The sequence below is a fragment of the Lepidochelys kempii genome, chromosome 6 (genome assembly GCF_965140285.1).
Source record: "Lepidochelys kempii isolate rLepKem1 chromosome 6, rLepKem1.hap1, whole genome shotgun sequence".
Classification (NCBI taxonomy): Eukaryota; Metazoa; Chordata; order Testudines; family Cheloniidae; genus Lepidochelys; species Lepidochelys kempii.
This window is the reverse complement of record NC_136385.1, coordinates 4,931,927-4,951,233: the sequence shown is the minus strand read 5'-3', so window position 1 is coordinate 4,951,233 and position 19,307 is coordinate 4,931,927. Positions and strand designations below refer to the sequence as shown.

Below are 19,307 nucleotides of genomic sequence, written 5' to 3'. Positions count from 1 at the left end.
GTCCGTGTGGTGCAATGGTGCCTGCTGAAGTTATCGCGGCCTGGCGTTGGAAAGTCTCCTACCATGGAGGAAGAAATAAGGCAGCCTTCCGCGGAAACGTGGGGCCGAGGGTTGCAGAGTACCTCCATGGAAGATCCAGTGCAATCTCTCAGGACGGTTCCAGGGTCATCCCTGTGTACGTAAGCAAACTGCTCCGCACGCCCTCACGCCTAACTCTGGAGACGAAGGAAAAGCAGACAGCAGCCCTGGACCACAACCTTGTCTAGCACAAGTAAAATGAATGAAAAGTCAAAAGATTGTGTCCTGTTCCTTTACCGGGGGAAGGGGCATCCCAATAATGGAAAATTAATCTACACACTTACCCCAAGTTCCGTTCCCTGCGTGAGGCTCGCCTGTGCTCCACTGGCTGGATTGCAGAGGTGTCAAAACCAGGTGCTGGGGCTGGCTGCACAGCTGGATCCCCAGTTGCCCATCCCCCATTTCTTATCCACCACCTCCTCCTCGCCGTTCACAGCAGGGGCTTGTGACTCGGTTCTGCAGAGGTATCTGCCGTGCTGTTAGGGGCAGTGGTGGGGTCTCTACCGAGGATGGCGTGCAGCTCTTTGGGAAAGTGGCAGGTCACCGGCTCGGCACGCAGATCACTCAATGGCTTCCCCGGCCTTCTGGTCTGCCTGCCACAGCTCCTTGGCTTCATGCAGCACTGCTGCTGGTCCCTGTCGTACCCCTTCTCCTGCATCCCCTGAGCAATCTGCTCATAGATGTCAACATTTCTACAGCTGGTTTGGAGCTGGGCCTGCGTAGCCACTTCTCCCCACAGGCCTGGGAGATCCAATACCTCCTGTCTGCTCTGGGCAGGACCACGCTGGCTACAGGGGCTCCAGACATGGTCAGCTGGGCGGTTGCACTAAACAACAGAGAGCTGCTGGTGTGCTCACCAAGCCAGGTAACCTGGAAAAGGAATTTTAAAACTTCCCAGGGCTTTAAAGGGGAAGGAGGGGCTTTCAGCCAGTGGAGTTCACAGTGGTGACCAGAGCGGTCAGCGTGGGGCCTTGTGGGAGAGCTGCTGGAGGACAGTTTGAGTCAACATAACTTATGCAGTGTCTACACTAGCAATGTGTCAAACTACATCGACCGTGGCTCTATGCAATGTCGGGGAGGCGGTGTCGCTTTGTCTGCGTAATGGGCACTTGCAGCAGTAAGAAACCAATTGCTGGACCTCCACCGGGAGACTGTACCTGTGATCTCCTAGGTACGGCCCCTGAGGAGGCCATGGACCTGGTAGCCGAGTCCGCCACATCCAGGGCTGCCAGCAAGGAGGTCCTGGCTATGGCCTTCCCCTCCTCCACCAGTGAGGAGAACACCTGCCTGGACTCTTGGGGAAGCCAATCTCTGAACTTCCACATGGAGTCCCACATGTTGAAGTCGTATCTGCCCAGCAACCCCTGCTGGTTGGTGAGCCTGAGCTGTAGTCCCCCAGTCGAATAAACCTTTCTACTGAAAAGGCCCAGTTTCTTGGGGTCTTTTGCTATGAGAGTCGCTCTCATAGGCCCTGCCCCTCCCTTTCATTGGCCGCAGAGACCACCAGGGACCTGGAGAGTGGGGCGGGCTGAGAGTACTCATAATCTTGGGCAGGCACCAGGTGCTTCCTCTTGGCTCTTTTTGATGTTGGGGGGAAGGGAGGCGGAAGTTTGCCATAGGGCTTTCACAGAGTCCATAATGGCCTCATTGAGAGATAGAGCCATTTTAGATGGGCCCACTGCGGCCAGGATGTTGACCAGGCCGTGAGAGGATTCTTTCACTACCTCTTTGACTGCAAGCCTAAGTTTGAGGTCACCGTCTTCAGTAGCTCCTGTTGGACCTTATCATTGTGTTGAAGCGACATGTGCGGCCCGGTCACTGCCTTGTCCAGGGAGGAGGAGGTGGCCTGCACCACCCTCCTCTCATTCTGCACCAGTGGGATTCCACAGATGCGGGTCCTGAAGCTCAGAACTGGGCTCTGTTCCAGAGTCCAGGTCGGGCGCTGCCCGGTGGGACAGAGGTGCCCTTCTCTCAGGGGCCACTGAGTAAAAGCATCTCAGATGGGGCCCTGGCATCAGGGGAAAACCCCCATGGGTTCCAAAAGGGCCATTGCATTAGCATAAGCCATTGACTGCTAGGCCCAGCACTCGGGGCACATGGCGGGGTAAGGATGACGGGAGGGATAACGAGGGTGACTCCTTGAACAAGAGAAGTATGACCCATCCTCTGAATCAGATGAGCTTTTCTCCAGGGACCATGGGGGTGTGGTTCCTACCGGTGCCAGAGAGCAGAGCCGGGAGGCTTGCACCACACCAGGTCCTCTAGATGGTAGCGGGGGGCCAGAACTGGATGGCAACTGGGGATATGTTCCCTCCTGTTCACTGGCACCGCTGACTTGTACTGCCAGCAACGGTGCCACAAGAAGTGCCAGCAGGTCTCTGGCTGCAGGAAACATCTCTGGAGTGGATGACCCTGGTGCCCCGCTGTCCCTCCAGGGCAGATGGCTCATTTGGGACCAGACTCAACAGTGCCTGAGAATGGGCTGTAGTCAAGGTGTGCCAGCCTGCAATGCTGAAGCAGAAGAGTGGCCTAATAGTGGTTGCACTCAGCTCTACTGCCCGTCTAACCTTCTTCAAAGTTGGACAGCATCCCTCCCTGGCCATTAGCATCTTTCTCGGCATCAGCCATGGCACACAATGCCAGGACTCCCATACAGCGGGAGGAGTGCTCTGCCCTGACGGTGAGGTATTTGGTGCCAAGTCCGACCATCTCAGCTCAGAGAAGGTCTGAGCGCTACCTCCGTCAATAGGCACTTTAACCTGGCCTCCCTGTCCTTTGTAGGTTTCAACTCATGGCCGATCTGACAGGGATTGTCCATGTGAGCCTTACCCAAGCAGTTTAGGCAACTCCAGTGCAGGTTGCCCAAAGGCAGAGCCTTGTTGCAGGAGACACAGGGCCTTGAAGCCCTGTGAGTGAGGCATGCCTCAGCAAAGGCAGCGGACAGAACTCCGTTGATGGAGAAGCGCCAACTAAACTATACACAATATGAAGAAATGAAAAACGAAGACCAGCTTGGCCGAGCAAGGAGAGCGGTCACTGCCATAAATTTGGTAGTCGGGGGCAGTAAGAAGGAACTGAGGAGCCATGGCACCAGCTGGGCTCTTTATAATGGTGCTCTGCTCACACAGCACCCAGGGGTGCCACACCCAACCCCACTAGTACCACCGAGGGACATTTCCAGCAACTGAGCCTGGGGCACACAGTGGAAGGGACATGTGCAAGCATTCAAACAAAAACATTGTATTGGCTATCCTCCAGTTTGCTGGTAGCGCGTTACATACCCCAGTTAGCGGTGCTGCAATTCCATATTTGAGTGCCTTCAAAACTCCTGGATGAAGGCCAGCTGGTCTTGATGAATTATTACTGTTTACACATAGTTGGATTTTTGAAACAAATTTATAAACCTCGATCAGGACACTTCCACAGATTTGTCACCTAAAAATTATTTAGGGTTCAAAAGGTTAGAGGCAAACATCCCCCTCCAAAAAGAGAAGTTGTTCGTATGACAGTAAATGGTCTACGTAGAACTTTATATGCATTCCCCATCACAGACGCATCTAGCCACTACTGCTGAGCTCCCCCCATCAATCACACCATGGCATCAGTCTAGAAAGAGACCACTCTCGATCCTCTATCACAAGTGGTTTAGGGCCAGTAACACAGCCACAACTGGTGTATTGCAATACTCTCAGCTCACATGCACTCTAATTTCAACAAGAGCAACTCCGTTCCACAATGACTTTTGTTGCTACCTGGGACTCTGGCCTACACTTCAACTCAGATTGCACCTGCAAATATTTTTCAAGTTGGATTCCACTGCAAATCAGATGATGCTTTCACCCTGGAACGATATTCCTGCCAGCAGCACCGACTGGGCTATGTAAAGCTTTTGCAATAGGACCAGACTCCCAAAACAATCCATCCTGTTCCTGTGAGAACAGCCGCAGTGGTTCCATACAGGCAGATGTTAGTATAATGAAGTTTGGAAAGAGACCTCCTGCCTCAAGTTTCATGGTCTCCTTACTTCCTACAACCCCTAAAGTTCATTGAAATTTTTTTACATGTTCATGAAGTAAAGCTCTTCCTTTACACCATCCCTTTGCAGTTATTTCACAGCCCAGAGCTGTGATTTTAAAAATCATGCAACATCTCCCTACATCCGACACGTTTCATTTTGCGGTTTCTTACAGCTGAGCACAAGGAACTATTGCCTTGCTTAAAAAGCCATGCAGCTCCTAACTGAAATCAAGAAACATATGAACAGTGATACACATTTATAACCTGTGGTTGTTTTTTATTCAGCATGTTTAAGTTAAAGTTTATTACATTCATACACACTGCAGCTCCAACCATAAGAAATATTGACCTAGAAAATTTGCTCCCTTGAAGTTTTCTACAACAGCACTTCCCCGGGAGAAGTTTACCAGTCCCAGACACAGATGTGTGTCCACCTTTTTACCCATGCTCCCATTTTTGTGCAGGTGGACAACAATGCTGTCTGTGATTGTATGAGCAACACCCTGGATAAGCTTTAACTACTGCTGGTCACATCCTTGCTTGGGTGGGTTTAGCTTACAAACTCCGATTCTAGAAAAACAGGGATGCTTTTTGTTCACCTAGTTGTGTGGCTCATCACCACAGACTAGCTCCAAATTCACCCTAACAAGGAAAAAAAAAAAATTCTCTTGTCCCTTAGGCCAAGGAGTAACATTTTGCAAACTAACAACTTTGGTCAGTTTCACCTGTGCAACTCTCTAGTCTGCAATAGGATTGCATAGATGTGTACATAATTTGAGTATCTATTGGAATTTAATAGTTCTACTAATTATGCATGAACAAAATAGACATTTGGTGCATGAGGTGGTACTTTTACATATCTGTGTCTAACACATTCAAGGTTGTGCGTCAATGGATATCCCTGTAGTTTGCATGAAGATGTATATACACATCTTATTTGTATCAGATCTTTAGAGAATATAGCTCTCTAATTCTGCAGCTACCACACTTTCCATGGGGTAGCACAAAAACCCAGAAACAAGTTGTTTACCATCCATTCCCTGCGCCCCCCCAAAAACCTCAGCAAGCAAACTTTCCATGTAGACACTGATCAGAGGGCTCACACATTGACAATGTCCCTACTAAGCTGAACACTCCTATGCTGGAGGATGGTGCTTCAGGTAAAGATGAAAACTCAAATGTTAATGCACAAGGGTAAATCAAGAATTTGGCATTTAAACCACAGCTCATGATGCCTCTCTCTGCATACGTCTGCTCAATTACATGGTAATACTGTTCATAGCATAATGTATTTATGTATATTAAAACACCCATGGCTAGCATTGGGGCATTCCAGTACAGTGACCCCAGCTTTCTGGTATAAACTGAAGTTGCCTTTATTGAAGCCCTGGCCCCAAGAAAGCTACACACGGCAACTAAAACAATGGGTTTTTTTTTTAATGTAGGGGATTCTTCCAGATACAGGGGGAAGAAAAAAAAAAGGTAAAATTGAGAGGGCAATACAAAGTTTTACACAAATGGAACGAGCTTTACAGTCTGCAGCACAAAGTCTGACATACAAAATAAAAAAGTGTAAGTCACATGGTCTGGGAATTTGTACACAGTCTTAATAGGGTCTCTCACGGCGGTCTTGTCTGTGGTCACCCCTGTGGAGAGAAAGGGGAAGGATTAGGACTGACTGGCGTGGGCCAGAATAAAGGAAGTATTTTAAGCTTCACCCACAAGCAGCTGAGTGATGCTTCTAAACAGAAACAAGTCAATAACTGTTTTAGATGTTGTGGCATTATCCACATTTTACAAGAGGAGAAGTGACTTGATCCCTTCTGACCTTAACATAAGATGAATTGGGCATTATGATCCTCTCATCTGACCATCCAGTACAACACAGGCCAGAATCTCACCCAGCGATGCTGGCATCCAGCCCATGATGTGTGGCAGAGCTACAGATGACATTTGAGAGGCACCAGGCTTGATTTAAAGACCCAAGTGACAGAGAATCCATCAGAACCACCCTTGTAAGTTGAGCCAATGGTTAGTTACTTTCACAATTTAAACAAATAACCCCGGGTCTGAACTTGTCTGGCTTCAGCTGCCAACCACAGAATTGTGTGCCTGTAGACTGATCAAGCCACGCCCCCAACTATCTTTTGGATTAGCTGACTGGGTTGAGATCGTCACCAGTAGGCAGGTTTTTGCAGACCGTGAGTCACACTTGCAGCTGTACAGAACCAGGAGTAAAACCCATGACAGATGATCACATCATGCCCTTTCTGTGCCAATCTGCTTACCTGTTATCCATCTTTCCTGGCCCAAATCCACCGCCCCGATCTCCGCCTCTGCCTCCTCGGAAGCCACCCCGATCACCACCTCGGCCTCCTCGGAAGCCGCCACGGTCATAACCACCTCTGCCTCCGCGGCGCTCTTCCCCAAATCCTCCTCCTGCAGAGGGAAAAACACGCACAGGAGTGAGACTGGTGCCAAGAATACCGCCGAGGCAATATCATTCGGAGCATACACAATCGCACCCACCCATGGAGGCCTGCCCCCTGCTGGTGGGCAGGAGAAAGAATGGTGTAAGTTACCCATGTGTGGTCCTCCGGGCCCATCGGGCTTTGGTGCCTTGCACTGGTTGCACTCATTACGCCATGAGAAATTCATGTTCTCACAGGTCCTGGAAGATGCAGTATTTGAGGAGAGGCATTAGTGTCAGGTAAACCCAAGAGTTTTAACCCTTGGTTCCCCCACTTGCCAGAGCCTCTACTTACGGGTTAGGGCACTTCCAGTCCCCTGCGCGCTGCTGGCCACCGCCTCCACTGGGGAAGCCACCTCTGTTACCTCCACTGGAGCCACTGTTACCACTGCCTCCTCCACCTCCGCCACCAAATCCACCACGACCCATGGGCCCTACATAAGGAGGGGGAAAGAGAGAGGTATCAAAGGGGTCCGCCTCACTGAAAGGGACATGTTTATCTGCATCCACAACCCGCAGAGCGCTGATCCTTTGTGCGGGCCACTCCCCAAGCTCAACCACAACAGCACCTGAGAGTTGGATTCAGCAGTCGTCTCTTGCTAGCAGCCTCTGGTTAACTTCCTATAACCAGATCACGACTTATTTCACTCTCAGCCACACACCTTAACTGTGCTTCCCTTGCTGCAGAGCTGCCTGGACAGTGGGTATCCCAGAATGCACTGCCACAAATGTTTTGTTACATCTGGTCACTCACATGCTGAGGCAGATTTTCCCAGCGTGCACTGACACAGATAAGATTATGCCACAGATGAAAAATGGATACAAAAATCATGGCTGACCCATAGGTGTATTGTGTACCTATAACCCACAGACAAGCTCATGTGATAGGGAAGGAGGCTCTTAACACAAGTCTATATGGCTAGGCCTTAGCTCAGTCTCTATAATGGCTGTTAGACTTGGTTGGTAGTATCCAGATCCTGAAAAACAGATCACTCTCCTGTTGGGGTGGAGCACCCATCCCCATCAGGAGCAAACATTTCTAAATACCTCCACGGCCTCTGCCACCCCGTCCATTTCCACCGCCACGGTTGAAGTCCGCCCTCCGGGTAGCGAAGGAGACTTTGATGGGGTTGCCAGAAAATTCCTTTCCTAATTGGAGGAAAGAAACCAGACATGTCAATTTCACCTCATACAGAGCTTTATGATTGGCTTTGGAGGAATGTTCCCACCCCACTTTAACCCACAGCTGGTTGAATTTTTTTTTTTTTTTTTTTTTTTTTGAAGTAATTCCTATCCTGGGATGGAAATTTGGATTTGATTTGTCCCATTTTGGGATGAAAACTTAGGATCAATTTTTTAAGTTTGGGAAGTTCTGATTCAAATAACCAGTCAAATAACCAGTTTGATGTTGCTAGATAGGAATATGAAGTTTCTGCTTGGCTTGACTATCTGTCCCAGCAGGCACGCTTTAGGGAGCTGCAGTTCAGATGCCTCGTGGAAATAAGGTGTACATTTAACAGTGAGAGTAATTAACGGTTGGAACACTTTACCCAGAGTTGCGGTGGATTTTCCATAACTGACCATTTTTAAATCAAGATTGGATGTTTTTCCTACATGCTCCAGGAATTATTTTGGGGGAAGCTCTCTAGCCTGGTGTCAGACTAGATCACAGTGGTCCCTCTTCTGGGCTTAGAATTGCTAAAGATACATCTCCAATGCACAACTCTTGTGGCTGTGTTTTGTTAGTTTGAGACCACAGTGCATTGTGGGAGATGTCGTCCAGCCAGGAAGCCTAGCCCAAGAATGGGCTGAGGAGGACCTGAACTGCAACTCCCAGGACTGTGATTGCCATATTGATGCAGGTGAATGTCCTCCCAACTAAAAATGGATTTTCCCCAATGGAAAACGAAATTCCAGCAGAACTGAAATCTTCCCACAGGAAAAAAAAACAAAACCTCATTTCAAGGCAACTTGTTTTCCCACTAGAGAAACAAACCAGCAGGATTCCTGACCAGCAGCGCTTTAACCCCTGTGTCTCTGAATCAAAGCAGGGCACTACAGCCAAGGGCTTTTCCACACATGGAGCTATTCCAGAACCACTACTGCATTTAAAATTCACTTCCCACTTTTAAATTTGAATTAATTTCCAAATGTAGACAAGCCTTAAGACATGGCATGAAGAATGAATCCTACTCATGCTGAAGTTAACTGAAGCCCTGCCCTTGACTCAAATGACTGCAGCATCAGATGCTACAGTAGCCAAGTATTATGCAAGACATAAGTATCATCCCCATTTCACAAAGAGAAAAATCTAAGGTTCAGAAGGGAAGTGACTGAGCAACAGATCACTACTAAAATTAGAACTCCTCCTTCCCTGTTCTAATCCAGTAGAGTAGATCTCACTCTCATCCCAGAACCAGGGACAGAACCCAGGAGTCCTGGCTCCCAGCTCCACCATTTATGCTGCTTCTTCAGGAGCTCCTTGGCCCAGCTGGATGGAAGCAACTTACCATCAAACCAATCGATAGCTGCCTTGGCAGATGGGGGATCATCAAAAGACACTGTGGCTTCCCCCTTTAGCTTCCCGGTCTCACGGTCTGTGTACAGGTTAATCATGGGCTGCCCAGTTTTCTTGTTTGTCTGAAACACAAACAAGGGGTACATCTCATGATCTTAGCTTCTGGAGTAACCTACAGCTGAAGGCCACCCTGTTCACCTCCCTTATTGGGTGGACTGAAAAATGGAAGGAAATATTCTATTGCTTTAGACTAGGGACTATTTGAGAAATTGGCATATAAAGGATCTCTGAAAACCATCAACAATAAGTCATGAGTAAGGCTAAAATTGTGTCATGGTTATTTTTAGTAAAAAAGTCATGGATAGGTCACAAGCAATAAACAATTTCCGAAGAGAAAACAGGACACCCGCTCGCCCTAGGCATCCCTGTTCCCCTCCCTCCACATGAGGCAGTTGCCCTCGCTAGAACCCTGAGGAGGGTCCCCTCAGGAGGCTGTGACCTGTCACTGGACCTTGTAGGGAGCCACATGAGGCTGTTGCTGGAACCCTCCTAAGGCCCCGCTGGCTGCCAGCTCCAGTCCCTCGGCCCCTGGGGCTGCAGTAGAGAATGGAATAGGGAGGTCTCGGGAAGTCACGGATTCCTGACTTCCATGACAAACATAGCCTTAGTCACAAGGATTGCAAGATGGTCACAGCAGGGACTGCCTTTTTATCAGTCAGATCCACACTGGCACAGCACAAGTCTAGGGTACTAGTAATATCTGTATACTGCTTATTGAGTACCTTCCATCGTTCAAAGCTTTTTAACAAACTAAACCTTGCTCATTAGAAGCATATATCCCAGTTCTATAGTGATAAAACCGGGAGTCTAATGCAGGAGTGCTGAGCCCTCATCTCACCTGCCCTATCCCACAATATCCCCCTTCCCTGAACCAGAAATACAGGAGTCCTGACTCATTCTCAGCTAGTAGACCAAACTCCCTCCACAGTAAGAGTGCTTGGATTGTACGTTAAGGGCAAGACGCAGAGGGACAAGAGAAGTGCTGTTTTGCCATGCTGTTCTTGCTAACCCAGACTATTGAGTTCCCTGTGCTGGTACCTTAATGATTCCTATTTGCTTGAAGTAGTCAGCGACCGACTCGATGGTGACATTTTCACCGAGTCCCTGGACGAAAATGGTGTTGTTGTCAGAGTTATCCTGTTCAGAAGCTGCAAAGTAAGCGAGTGTCACTCAGTTTCATACCCAAGGATCAAAGATTGAGAAAAAATTATCCTGCTGTAGATGCTACAGCAATAGCTGTGTAACAGCTTCTTTAACAAGACCACACCTTAGTAGGTACTCCGGCTACACGAGAATTTCATGCATACTTTCAGTTTAAGCTGCTCTAAATTAGCTTTTCTTTTTGTGAAATGGGTATGATGCTTATGTCTTAGGGAGATGATCTGAAGTTGATCTAATTTAACACAAAATACTCCCACAACACAAGAGGTAATTGATACTGTGAACCCACACTTATTTGGGAACAGTCACCTACCAGGATCATGGCGCGGTCCTTGGTCCCGGGGCCCTTTTGCACATGAAAATAAGGAGAGATCTAGTTAGTTGGTGGAAACAGACTCCTCTCCCACACATACTAAACATATTAAAGACAGCAGGCCAGTGTTGGTACATGTGCTCTGAATGTTGAGCCTACATTTACTTTAGCCAAAGGCAAAAATTCTGTGAAGTCAGAGAACTTAAGGTACTTCGAAGACAGTGCTGCAAAACCAGTGACAACTCCTTTTTCAGATGTCATACTGCACACAGAAAACGCCTCTTTCCAACTCTACGTGGAAGGTCAACTACAAAAGCCCTCCTAACACATGTTTAATTCTGCTTAGCATCACCTTCTGAGGTCTGTTTAAATTGAGACCTTTGCGTATACAATTTAAGGAGCTGCTACCCAAGGAGATCTTTGTCCACATGTTTTTATACACCTTTGTCATTCACATCCTTCCGTAACATCAGGTTGTAGCATCATACCACTTGCTACCCTGGTTAGCGTCACAGTATATAACCACACACTTAAAAGCTTTAAGATTTATGCAGCGATATAGTGGCTTTAGCCCATGCCACACATTTACAGTGAACTAACCTTGCATAAATATAGCTTTGTTTCACTTAAACCATTATTTACCTATACAAACCATTTATATATTAGTATTTTTGCTATATTTAGACATTTCACCCATTATACCTTTAATCACACCCAGATCAGATCAATAATTATCTTAATGAACCTAAAAGCATATGCCCAACACTGGTCTCTTAAAACTAAATTGACCTGGTCAAGAGATCATTCATGCCAAACCCTTTTCAGCAAACCCATGGGAACTCTCCTGGAAGTGTTCAGATACATTTTGTTTGGTATGTTTGAGTGCAAAAATACCTTTTTTCTTCTTAAGATATAAGCTTAAATATAAACCATCTTTCTTAAGGTATAAGCTTACAAAACCATGTGATGTAGTCAAAGGGAAGTTTACACAAGACCAAAAATTCATTCCAGTTTTTGGGGACGTCCCCCATTTTCTTTACCAGTAACCATAAAAAGGTACGTAAACTCTTTGCATCATTATCCTCAGGATTGCATGCAATTCCATCACCACATTTTAACTCCAAAAAAATCACCAGCACTTAAAGCTTCTTGTGTGTTTTGTTTTTTTAAAAAAGGAACCACACACAGACCAGACACTTCTAGGAAGTAGCACTTTTGTTTTCATTCCCCAAAGCACACTTTTTTGTGTGTGTCTTGTTGCAAAACATTCAACCAAGATGTATTGGCACCAAGAACTTTGGTCAAAGCAGAAGCCCAGTGGATGTAGAAATAAGTGACACCATATGTATCTCAAGAACTCATTTGGTATAGAGGGCTGCAGAGGGTGCTCCCATAGGTTATATCTGATAAATGGTGGCTTTTCCTAACGCATAAAGGTTCTGCATATGAAAGACAAGTCTCTGGAAAATATATATATACTTTTTTTGGTTCAAGTTTTGAACTCTTTGGACTTACCACCAAACTTATTGAAGCCACCACGCTCACCACCGCTGAGGAGATAAGTTAGAAGATAATGAAGCTTTTTCCATGGCTAAAAGGTTCACTAAAACTACCAGATCTTAAAATCCTGACCAACACTTGTTTTTTCCAGTTCTTCCTGAAAGCCTAAAGAATGCTCCTTTCAACCTTGTTCTGTCCCTCAGCATATTTAGGCTTTTTATTTATTTATTTATTTAAATACACCCTTTTTGTCTTGTAAAATTGGAATGGACAAATCTAACACAAGTGCAACTTTGGCTTCCAACCTTCTCCTATTACTTCAGCCGTCGTGATGTACACTCGAGACAATGCTGACTCCTCGATGCAGTCCTAGCGTGCGTACGAATCCACGAACCGCATGTTACAACTTATTTGTACAGTGTATTCCCCCCGCCCTGGTGTTGATACCACCTAAACATTGATACGTAGAATATTTGCTTTGAAAGCTAACCCAAGTTCCCTAGCATAGCATAATAAACTGATTGACCACTAAGCCTGGACCTAACATAAGCTCTCTCCCTTCCTCACCCTTAGCTAACATGTGGAAGGTGGAGAATTGATAAAGTTCATTGACTTTCATACCTGTAGCACATAAAACGCAGAGTTTGTTAACAGATAACATGTAGTGTTAACAGCAGATAACAAGTAACATCAATACTTTGATTTCCCCCCCAACCTAATACTCACCTTTCTAAAAAACACAATTTAAACTTCAGATCAACAGAGTTCACAATCAGTATTATTTAACAACTGTTTCTCAACCTGTCGTTTCTTTTTAATAGACCACTGAGCAACCCTCTGCTGAGGGAGGATTGTTACACCAGGGCAGTTTAAGACACTGCTTTTCTGTGTTTATATAGTGAGATAAACCAAAAGCAAGTCATATATAAATGTGATCACAGCTGCTGAAGCTGCTAATTGGGTGCCCAAATACATCCTTTAACCCATGGAAAATCTCCAGTGTGTGGATGGACCACAGAGTTAACCAAGTTTGCAACACAGGTTGTAAGCAACCAGGTTGGGAAGAAGACACAACTTCTCCTCTGACTGAGGAGACTTACATCCCTTGTTTCTTACCAAGATGACCCAGGTGCTTTGGTGAACAGATTATAGCACCAGATAAATTGCAAATAAACCCTTGATGTAGAGAGATTTATACGCCCTTTGAATAGCGATATTTATAAACCTTCAGTATATACCTAGACAGGGTAGCATATGAATTCCAAGTGCTTGCTGAACTTTCATTGTGCATTTCATATGTTAAGACACATGTTTGATGTCAGACACACAACTCTGATAGTAACCACCAGTGGGGTATTTTACCCCCATGCATAAATTGTCTACTGTAGATATGAACCTACACTGGTTCTTAAGGTAGACAGTAGTGGGACTCTGCCCCATACATACAAGAAAAGCTTTTATAGCCATTCAATCTCCACCCCCCATAAAACATTGCAACTCCCTTAACACATGCAGTATGAGGACATGGCATTCCACCCATGCATCCAGGAAGAACTTCTACATAAGGCAACACACCCTCCCCAACATGTTAATTTCAGACAGTGCTAGAGACAGTAACATTTCAACCCACTCCCTCTCCCACCACAAGCATCTAGACACCTACCCCATGCCTCCACGACCGCCACGGCTGCCTCTTCCACCACGGTCAAAGCCACCCCGACCATATCCTCCTCTGCCCCTGCCACCACGGTCTTGCTGGCCACCTCCGTAGCTGCTCTGATCCTGGCTACCGTAGCCACCACTGCCGCCGCCACCACCACCACCACCACTCATGGATGACTGGTCCTGGCCATAGCTGCTGGCTGGGGAGAAGAAGAACATGGGCTCAAAGTTACACAAGGAGGACAATTTCAGTGGTCAGAGCAGGGGCACTGGAATCAGGACTCCTGGGTTTATCCACAGCTCTGGAAGGGAAGTAGGGTCTAATGGGTTAGAGCAGCATTGGGAGTTCATATTCCTAGGTTGCATCTCCAGAGCTGCCACCAACTTGCTGCATAACCTTGCAACAGTCTCTCAATATCCAAGCCTGCAGGCTGGGGAGGAGAGGAAATAAACTCATGGGGTTAAAAGTAAGATGCCTGCATGAATAGCCCTTAAAAAAGGGTAACGTATCAGCTTTAAGACAGACACATGTAATCCTCCTTTGAGGACTGTAGTGACTACTGCTCACTATCAGGCTGCACAAATTTGGATTCCCCTTACACCAAGTTTCCCCAGCTTTCAACCCTGACACACAGAGCACAATTAAGATCAACTCACATCCACTGCTGCCCCCGCCACCGCCTCCTCCGCTGCTGCTACTGCTGCTGTACTGGCTCTGCTGACCGTAGCTTTGTGGAGGGTTGTAAGAAGGCTGCTGCCCATAGGAGCTCTGCGGTTGGCTGCTGTAGCTGGATTGCTGGCTGTAGCCTCCACTTGGGGGCTGGCCATAGCTTGTGCTTTGGGAGCTGCTTCCATAACTACGGATTAGAAAAGATCACTGCCCTTTACGTACACATCAAGCCTCTTTTCAACCCACCAGGTATTTGGCTTGATCAGGGAGATAGCCAGGTCCAACATATAGAGCACCAGACTGAGTCTTGGGTTCTCTCCCCAGCTCTGGGAGGGGAGTCTCATAGGTTACAGCAGGGGGGTGGGGTCTAGTGGGTTAGAGCAGGGGGAAGGGGGAGCTGAGACTCCTGGGTGTTCTGCCACTGACTGCGACTCTGCCCAAGTCCCCTCCCCCACAATCTGTAAAATGAGATTAAAACTTCACAGTAGGTGTTGTGATGTTAAATGTAGAAGCATCTGCAAAGTGCTTTAAGATCCAGACACAGGGTGCTAGAAAGGGGAGAAGGGACACATGTAGGGAGATCTATGGGAAGACTAAGACTCTTTAGCCGTACCTTCCCGTTGTTGAGCTGGCTGCCGGTGGCTGGGAGTAGCTAGGATAGGATGAGGGTTGCCCATAAGATGTCTGAGAGGTCTGGCTGCTGCCATATCCTGTTGTTCCGTAAGCTGGGGGTGTTGACTGAGTGCTGTAGCCAGCTAGTAAAAAAGTTAAGAGCTCCTTAAAACATGGTGAAGCTGGGTCCCTTTTATACCTGAGCTGCACTGAAACAACTGAGAGGCACCAACATATCAACACTTCATGTCTCCACAGCTGCTTTGGGAAGGCAGTGTTGCTTAGTGCATCAAGTACTGGATCATGACTGAGGAGAGAAGTTCTATTCCCAGCTCTGCCACCAGCCTGCTGGGTGCCCTTGGGCAGCCTCTTTGCTGCCCTGTGCCTCAGTTTCCCCATTTGTAAGACCAGGACAATGACACAAGATTTACTGATCTAAAGCACTAGGTAAGAAATAAGCATTAACACCCTAAACCACTATGTATGGGGAATCCCTCCATCAGCCCTGAAATGCAGGTACCTCTGGGGATGCGATACAGCAGCTGGTTAACAGATGCACAATTCACAGCTTAGGGGAGGAAGCCAAGTAGTGCAGCAAATTTTAGGCAATTCCTAACCTGTACATACACCAGGTGATGCAGAGACTCACTGTCTCCCCCATGCTGGATGGAAGGTGATACAGAAGAGCCAGATTTTGTACTATGCAGCTGGGGTGAAAAGTGTTACAAAGGCGCTACTATGACCTGTTCAGGAAGCTGGCAACAGAGTAACTACCCTGGATATCCGGGGCTAAAGAGCGTACACATCCTCGAGGCAATTACCAGAGAAAGGTTATACTGGGTTTATAACAGTTGCTGGGGTAGGGACTGAACCAGCAATATAGCTGCATTAACAAACTGATTACTTGATGGACTGGCCATCTGGAGAGCAGACTGAAGGGCAAATACTTGGTTTTGTGTCACACGATAAATAATGCTTAGCACTCAAAGTGATTGGACTTGCTGGCAGTGAAAACCTGCTTCACTTTAGTCTGAGTTGAGAAAATCTCCCAGAATGCACCATGCAGCTGGATCAAGAGACTCTGGCACTTACAGCTTTGGCTCTGGCCATAGGAAGAACTGTAACTGTTTTGTCCATATGCTGAGGTGTCTGCAGACTGGCCATAACCGCTGTAGCTTTGCTGGCTGTAGGGCTGGCTGGTTTGCTGAGAGTATCCCTGTCCCGGTGGTGCTGGGTAGGCCCCATAGCTGAGGGAGAATGATCAGACACACCCTTCAGATTAAATATTCCAGATAAGAGGGAGCAAGGCTCCACAGTTAAGGCTGCAACAGTTTAGAGAGTTTTTCAAAGGTCCCATATACCTAGGGAAATTGCCATGACACATCATGGCACCGTATGTGGTGCAATTTGGGAGCAATCACAACAAGTCAGGAGCCCTGAATGCCCTGAGCAGCCACAAATCAATGAATTTAACAGCAGGGACTGATGGGGTTTGTCAATTGACCTACAGGGCAACAGGTAGAGAAGAGCTTTTTGCCATGTTTGAAATATTAAGTGATTAACCCTCAAAATCCAAAATGACAGGTTAGGGCCTAAAGCATGTGACTGAACTGGACATTCCTAAGGACAATAAAAATATCCAGAGTTTAAGAGTACCCTGCAGGGATATAAAAGCTTCAAGTCCTAATGGGGCAACTAGCAGTCTCAGTCATGACCCTTTGCAATATTGTGCTAGATACAGAGTCCCCGCCCCAAAGAGCTTATAAATCAAGGGGGTCTAGGGAAGCTCCCTTTATGGTCAGGTTATTACTTAACTCCGCTGTAGTGGGGCGTTATTGGGGGGACTTCTCTAAACCAGCTAATGCCAGCCACCGTTGAAAAACAGGAACTGGGGTCGATAGGTGTACTGATCCGATCCAGGCCACAGGGAACGAGAATGGATACCAGGCTAGATAGGCCCCTGGGTCTAATCCGGGGCATAAGGGAGGGGTTGGGTTATTGGGCTATGCAGGCCCATGGCTCTGATCCAGGGCTTGATGGTACCACTGATGTAAGACACCAATGAAAGCGGGATGAAGGGAAAAGATTCCTGGGATGAATCCTCCCAGTGTTCCAGTGATATGAGCCAGCATTATCCCCCTTTTGCAGAGCCCAGACTGACAGCTGGGCAGGGGTATCTAACTCTCCCGTCCTTCGCACCAGATACTAACACCAATCTATACTGCCCCACTTTAATAGAAAAGCGGGGACGTTTACCTTTGGGTGGCCGGCTGGCTGTAATCTGCAAGAGGAAAAGGAACAAATTAGACACCAAAGCCCTGATCCCAAACCAACGCCCAGCTCCCGTGAGGACATAAGGGGGGGGGAGGAGGGGAGAGTGGGAGATTGACATGGATGGGAAGGGGGGGCTGCTACAGCCCCCAGTCCTTGCGTGTGTGCAGGACTGCCCCGACCCAACCCCCCCAAGTGCAGTGGGAATGGATCACCAGGATTCACCCTGATGTGGGTAGCACAGCACTGAGGCAGAAATGACGGGGGTGGTGTATTTACACCCCAGCCAGCTGTGGGTGGCAGGGGGGGGGCCTTTACCCCGTAGGGGAGCTATCAGGGAGCATTTACCCCGGGGGGGGGCACTGGGGGTTAGTTGGGGCTCACACACTGCGCTGGGCGGCCCCTTTAAAGGCCAAGGAGGGGGAAGAGACGGTTGATTGGGCAGTTAAGGTCCAATGAACCCGCGCCGCGCGCCAAACGCGATCAAGAGAGGCGGAGCGAGAAAGTCCCCGGATGAAAGACTGCGGCAAAAAAAAAAGAGGGAGCACGCATGCGCCAACTCGGGCACGCGTGCCCAGGGACACCCTCCCCCTCTGCCGCGCATGCGCACCCTCACTTTCCTAGAGACGCGCGCAGACACCGGATCGTCACAACCGAGCATGCGTTACTCCGCGCGACGCCCTTCCTCTTCTCCGCCACCACGCGCGCCCTGACCGGCCACCCGACGCGCGCGCCTCCTCCCGCCTCCGGCGCGCAGGCGCCGTGGCCTCACGCGCGCAGAAGGGAAGCGGTTACCCCCCCCCCCCCGCACAAAATGGCGGCCAAGGGCTTTGGTGGCGCAGTTTAAAAAAAAAACTGGGGGGGGGGGAAGAGAACCGGCGGCGCTGGCCGGGCCCCCAAAGCGTCGAGGACGGAGAAGGTACGAAACGGCAGCCACAAGGAGAGGAGCTGGGGACCCACCCCTTTCCCATAATGCACTGGGCCTCCCACCGCGCCAGCATCGGGGGGAGGGGGGGGGGTTGCTCTCATGGCGAGAGCGACCCACGCCCCTTCCCAGCCCCTCGGCAGGGGACGGACGGACGGACACGCGGCGTTCGCCCCGCCCGGGAGCCGTTACCGCGGGGTAATTTACCCCGCCCCCCGGGGGGGCCGACTGCGCTGCACCCTCAGCCCCTTTTGCCCCCCGGCCGCCGCCGCCGCACGGGGGGGGGGGGTGGCTCCCGCCCCGAGCCCCCCAAGGTGCGCGGGGGGGGGGGGTCTGGCGCGGCCCTTGCCCAGCCTATAACCCGCCGCCCCCCGCTCCGCGGAGCCTTCCGCGCCTCACCGTTGGACGCCATCGCTGCTGCTGCTGCTGCTGCCGCTGCCCCGAGTCCCCTCCACGCGCTGCCGCCGCCGCCGCCGCCGGACTGAGCGTCCCGCCCCCACCCGGCGCCTCATATACTCTCCCCTCCCCCACCCCCTGCCGCCGGCCTGAACCAACTCCCCGGCAGCCGGGGGAGGATGGCGCGGCCCCAGCGCGGGGCTGCGGCTGCGGGATCTCCCCCCCCCCCTCCGGGGCCGCCCCGCAGCCGGGCGCGTTGTTGTCCATGGGGGGAGGGGGGGGGCTTTTCGCTGTGCACAAAAAGCCCCTGTTCTGCATTCCCCCCCCCTCGGGAGGGAATGGCACAGGCCACCCGGGGGAGGAGGAATGAGGTCATGGGGCAGGGTGGAAGGAACCAAAGTGGCGGGTGGGGGGGGGGGAAGCAGTTTTCGTGTGTGTGTGTTTTCTGGGCGTGGGGGATGGGCTTTTGGGGGGTCTCTTTGTGTGTGGCGGGACGCGTGCGAGGGAGAGGTCTGTGTGCAGGGTCTGTGCTTGGGGCAGTGTGGGCCTGTGGGGTGAGATGGGGGTCTGTGTGAGAGAGAGGGGGAGAGAGCTCTTTGTGCGGCGTGGGGGGGAGAGAGCATTGTGGGTCTGTGTGCAGGGGGGTGTGTGTGT

The 19,307-nt window shown here is 49.4% G+C and overlaps 1 protein-coding gene across 4 annotated transcripts; it reads right to left on the bottom strand.

Annotated features, from left to right (window-relative positions):
* Positions 1–4,347: 4,347 nt before the first annotated feature.
* On the bottom strand, positions 4,348–18,754 carry FUS (FUS RNA binding protein). Of its 4 annotated transcripts, none has more exons than XM_073346573.2 (15): positions 18,657–18,753; positions 17,318–17,342; positions 16,154–16,308; positions 15,063–15,204; positions 14,437–14,636; positions 13,781–13,979; positions 12,133–12,167; positions 10,618–10,650; positions 10,182–10,291; positions 9,076–9,205; positions 7,613–7,714; positions 6,861–6,999; positions 6,625–6,766; positions 6,384–6,534; positions 4,348–5,741 (listed from the first exon to the last, which is right to left on the bottom strand). In XM_073346573.2, the coding sequence occupies exons 1-15, from the start codon at positions 18,667–18,669 to the stop codon at positions 5,605–5,607; spliced, it is 1,713 nt and encodes a 570-aa protein (XP_073202674.2). In that variant the 5' UTR covers positions 18,670–18,753; the 3' UTR covers positions 4,348–5,604. The 4 variants fall into 4 exon arrangements, with proteins under 4 accessions (XP_073202674.2, XP_073202677.2, XP_073202675.2 ...); XM_073346574.2 differs by having other exon boundaries at positions 5,512–5,741; positions 6,678–6,766; positions 18,657–18,752; XM_073346576.2 differs by lacking the exons at positions 9,076–9,205; positions 10,182–10,291 and having other exon boundaries at positions 18,657–18,754.
* Positions 18,755–19,307: the final 553 nt, after the last annotated feature.

Bases quoted from the DNA above. Each gene is read 5' to 3' on its own strand.
- FUS (XM_073346573.2), bottom strand. The intron at 13,980-14,436 runs GTGAGTTGATCT...TCTTCTCCCCAG, and splicing joins TGGCGGGGGCAGCAGTGGAT to CCAGCAGCTATGGCCAGGAC. The intron at 6,767-6,860 runs GTAAGTAGAGGC...TGCATCTTCCAG, and splicing joins GACTGGAAGTGCCCTAACCC to GACCTGTGAGAACATGAATT.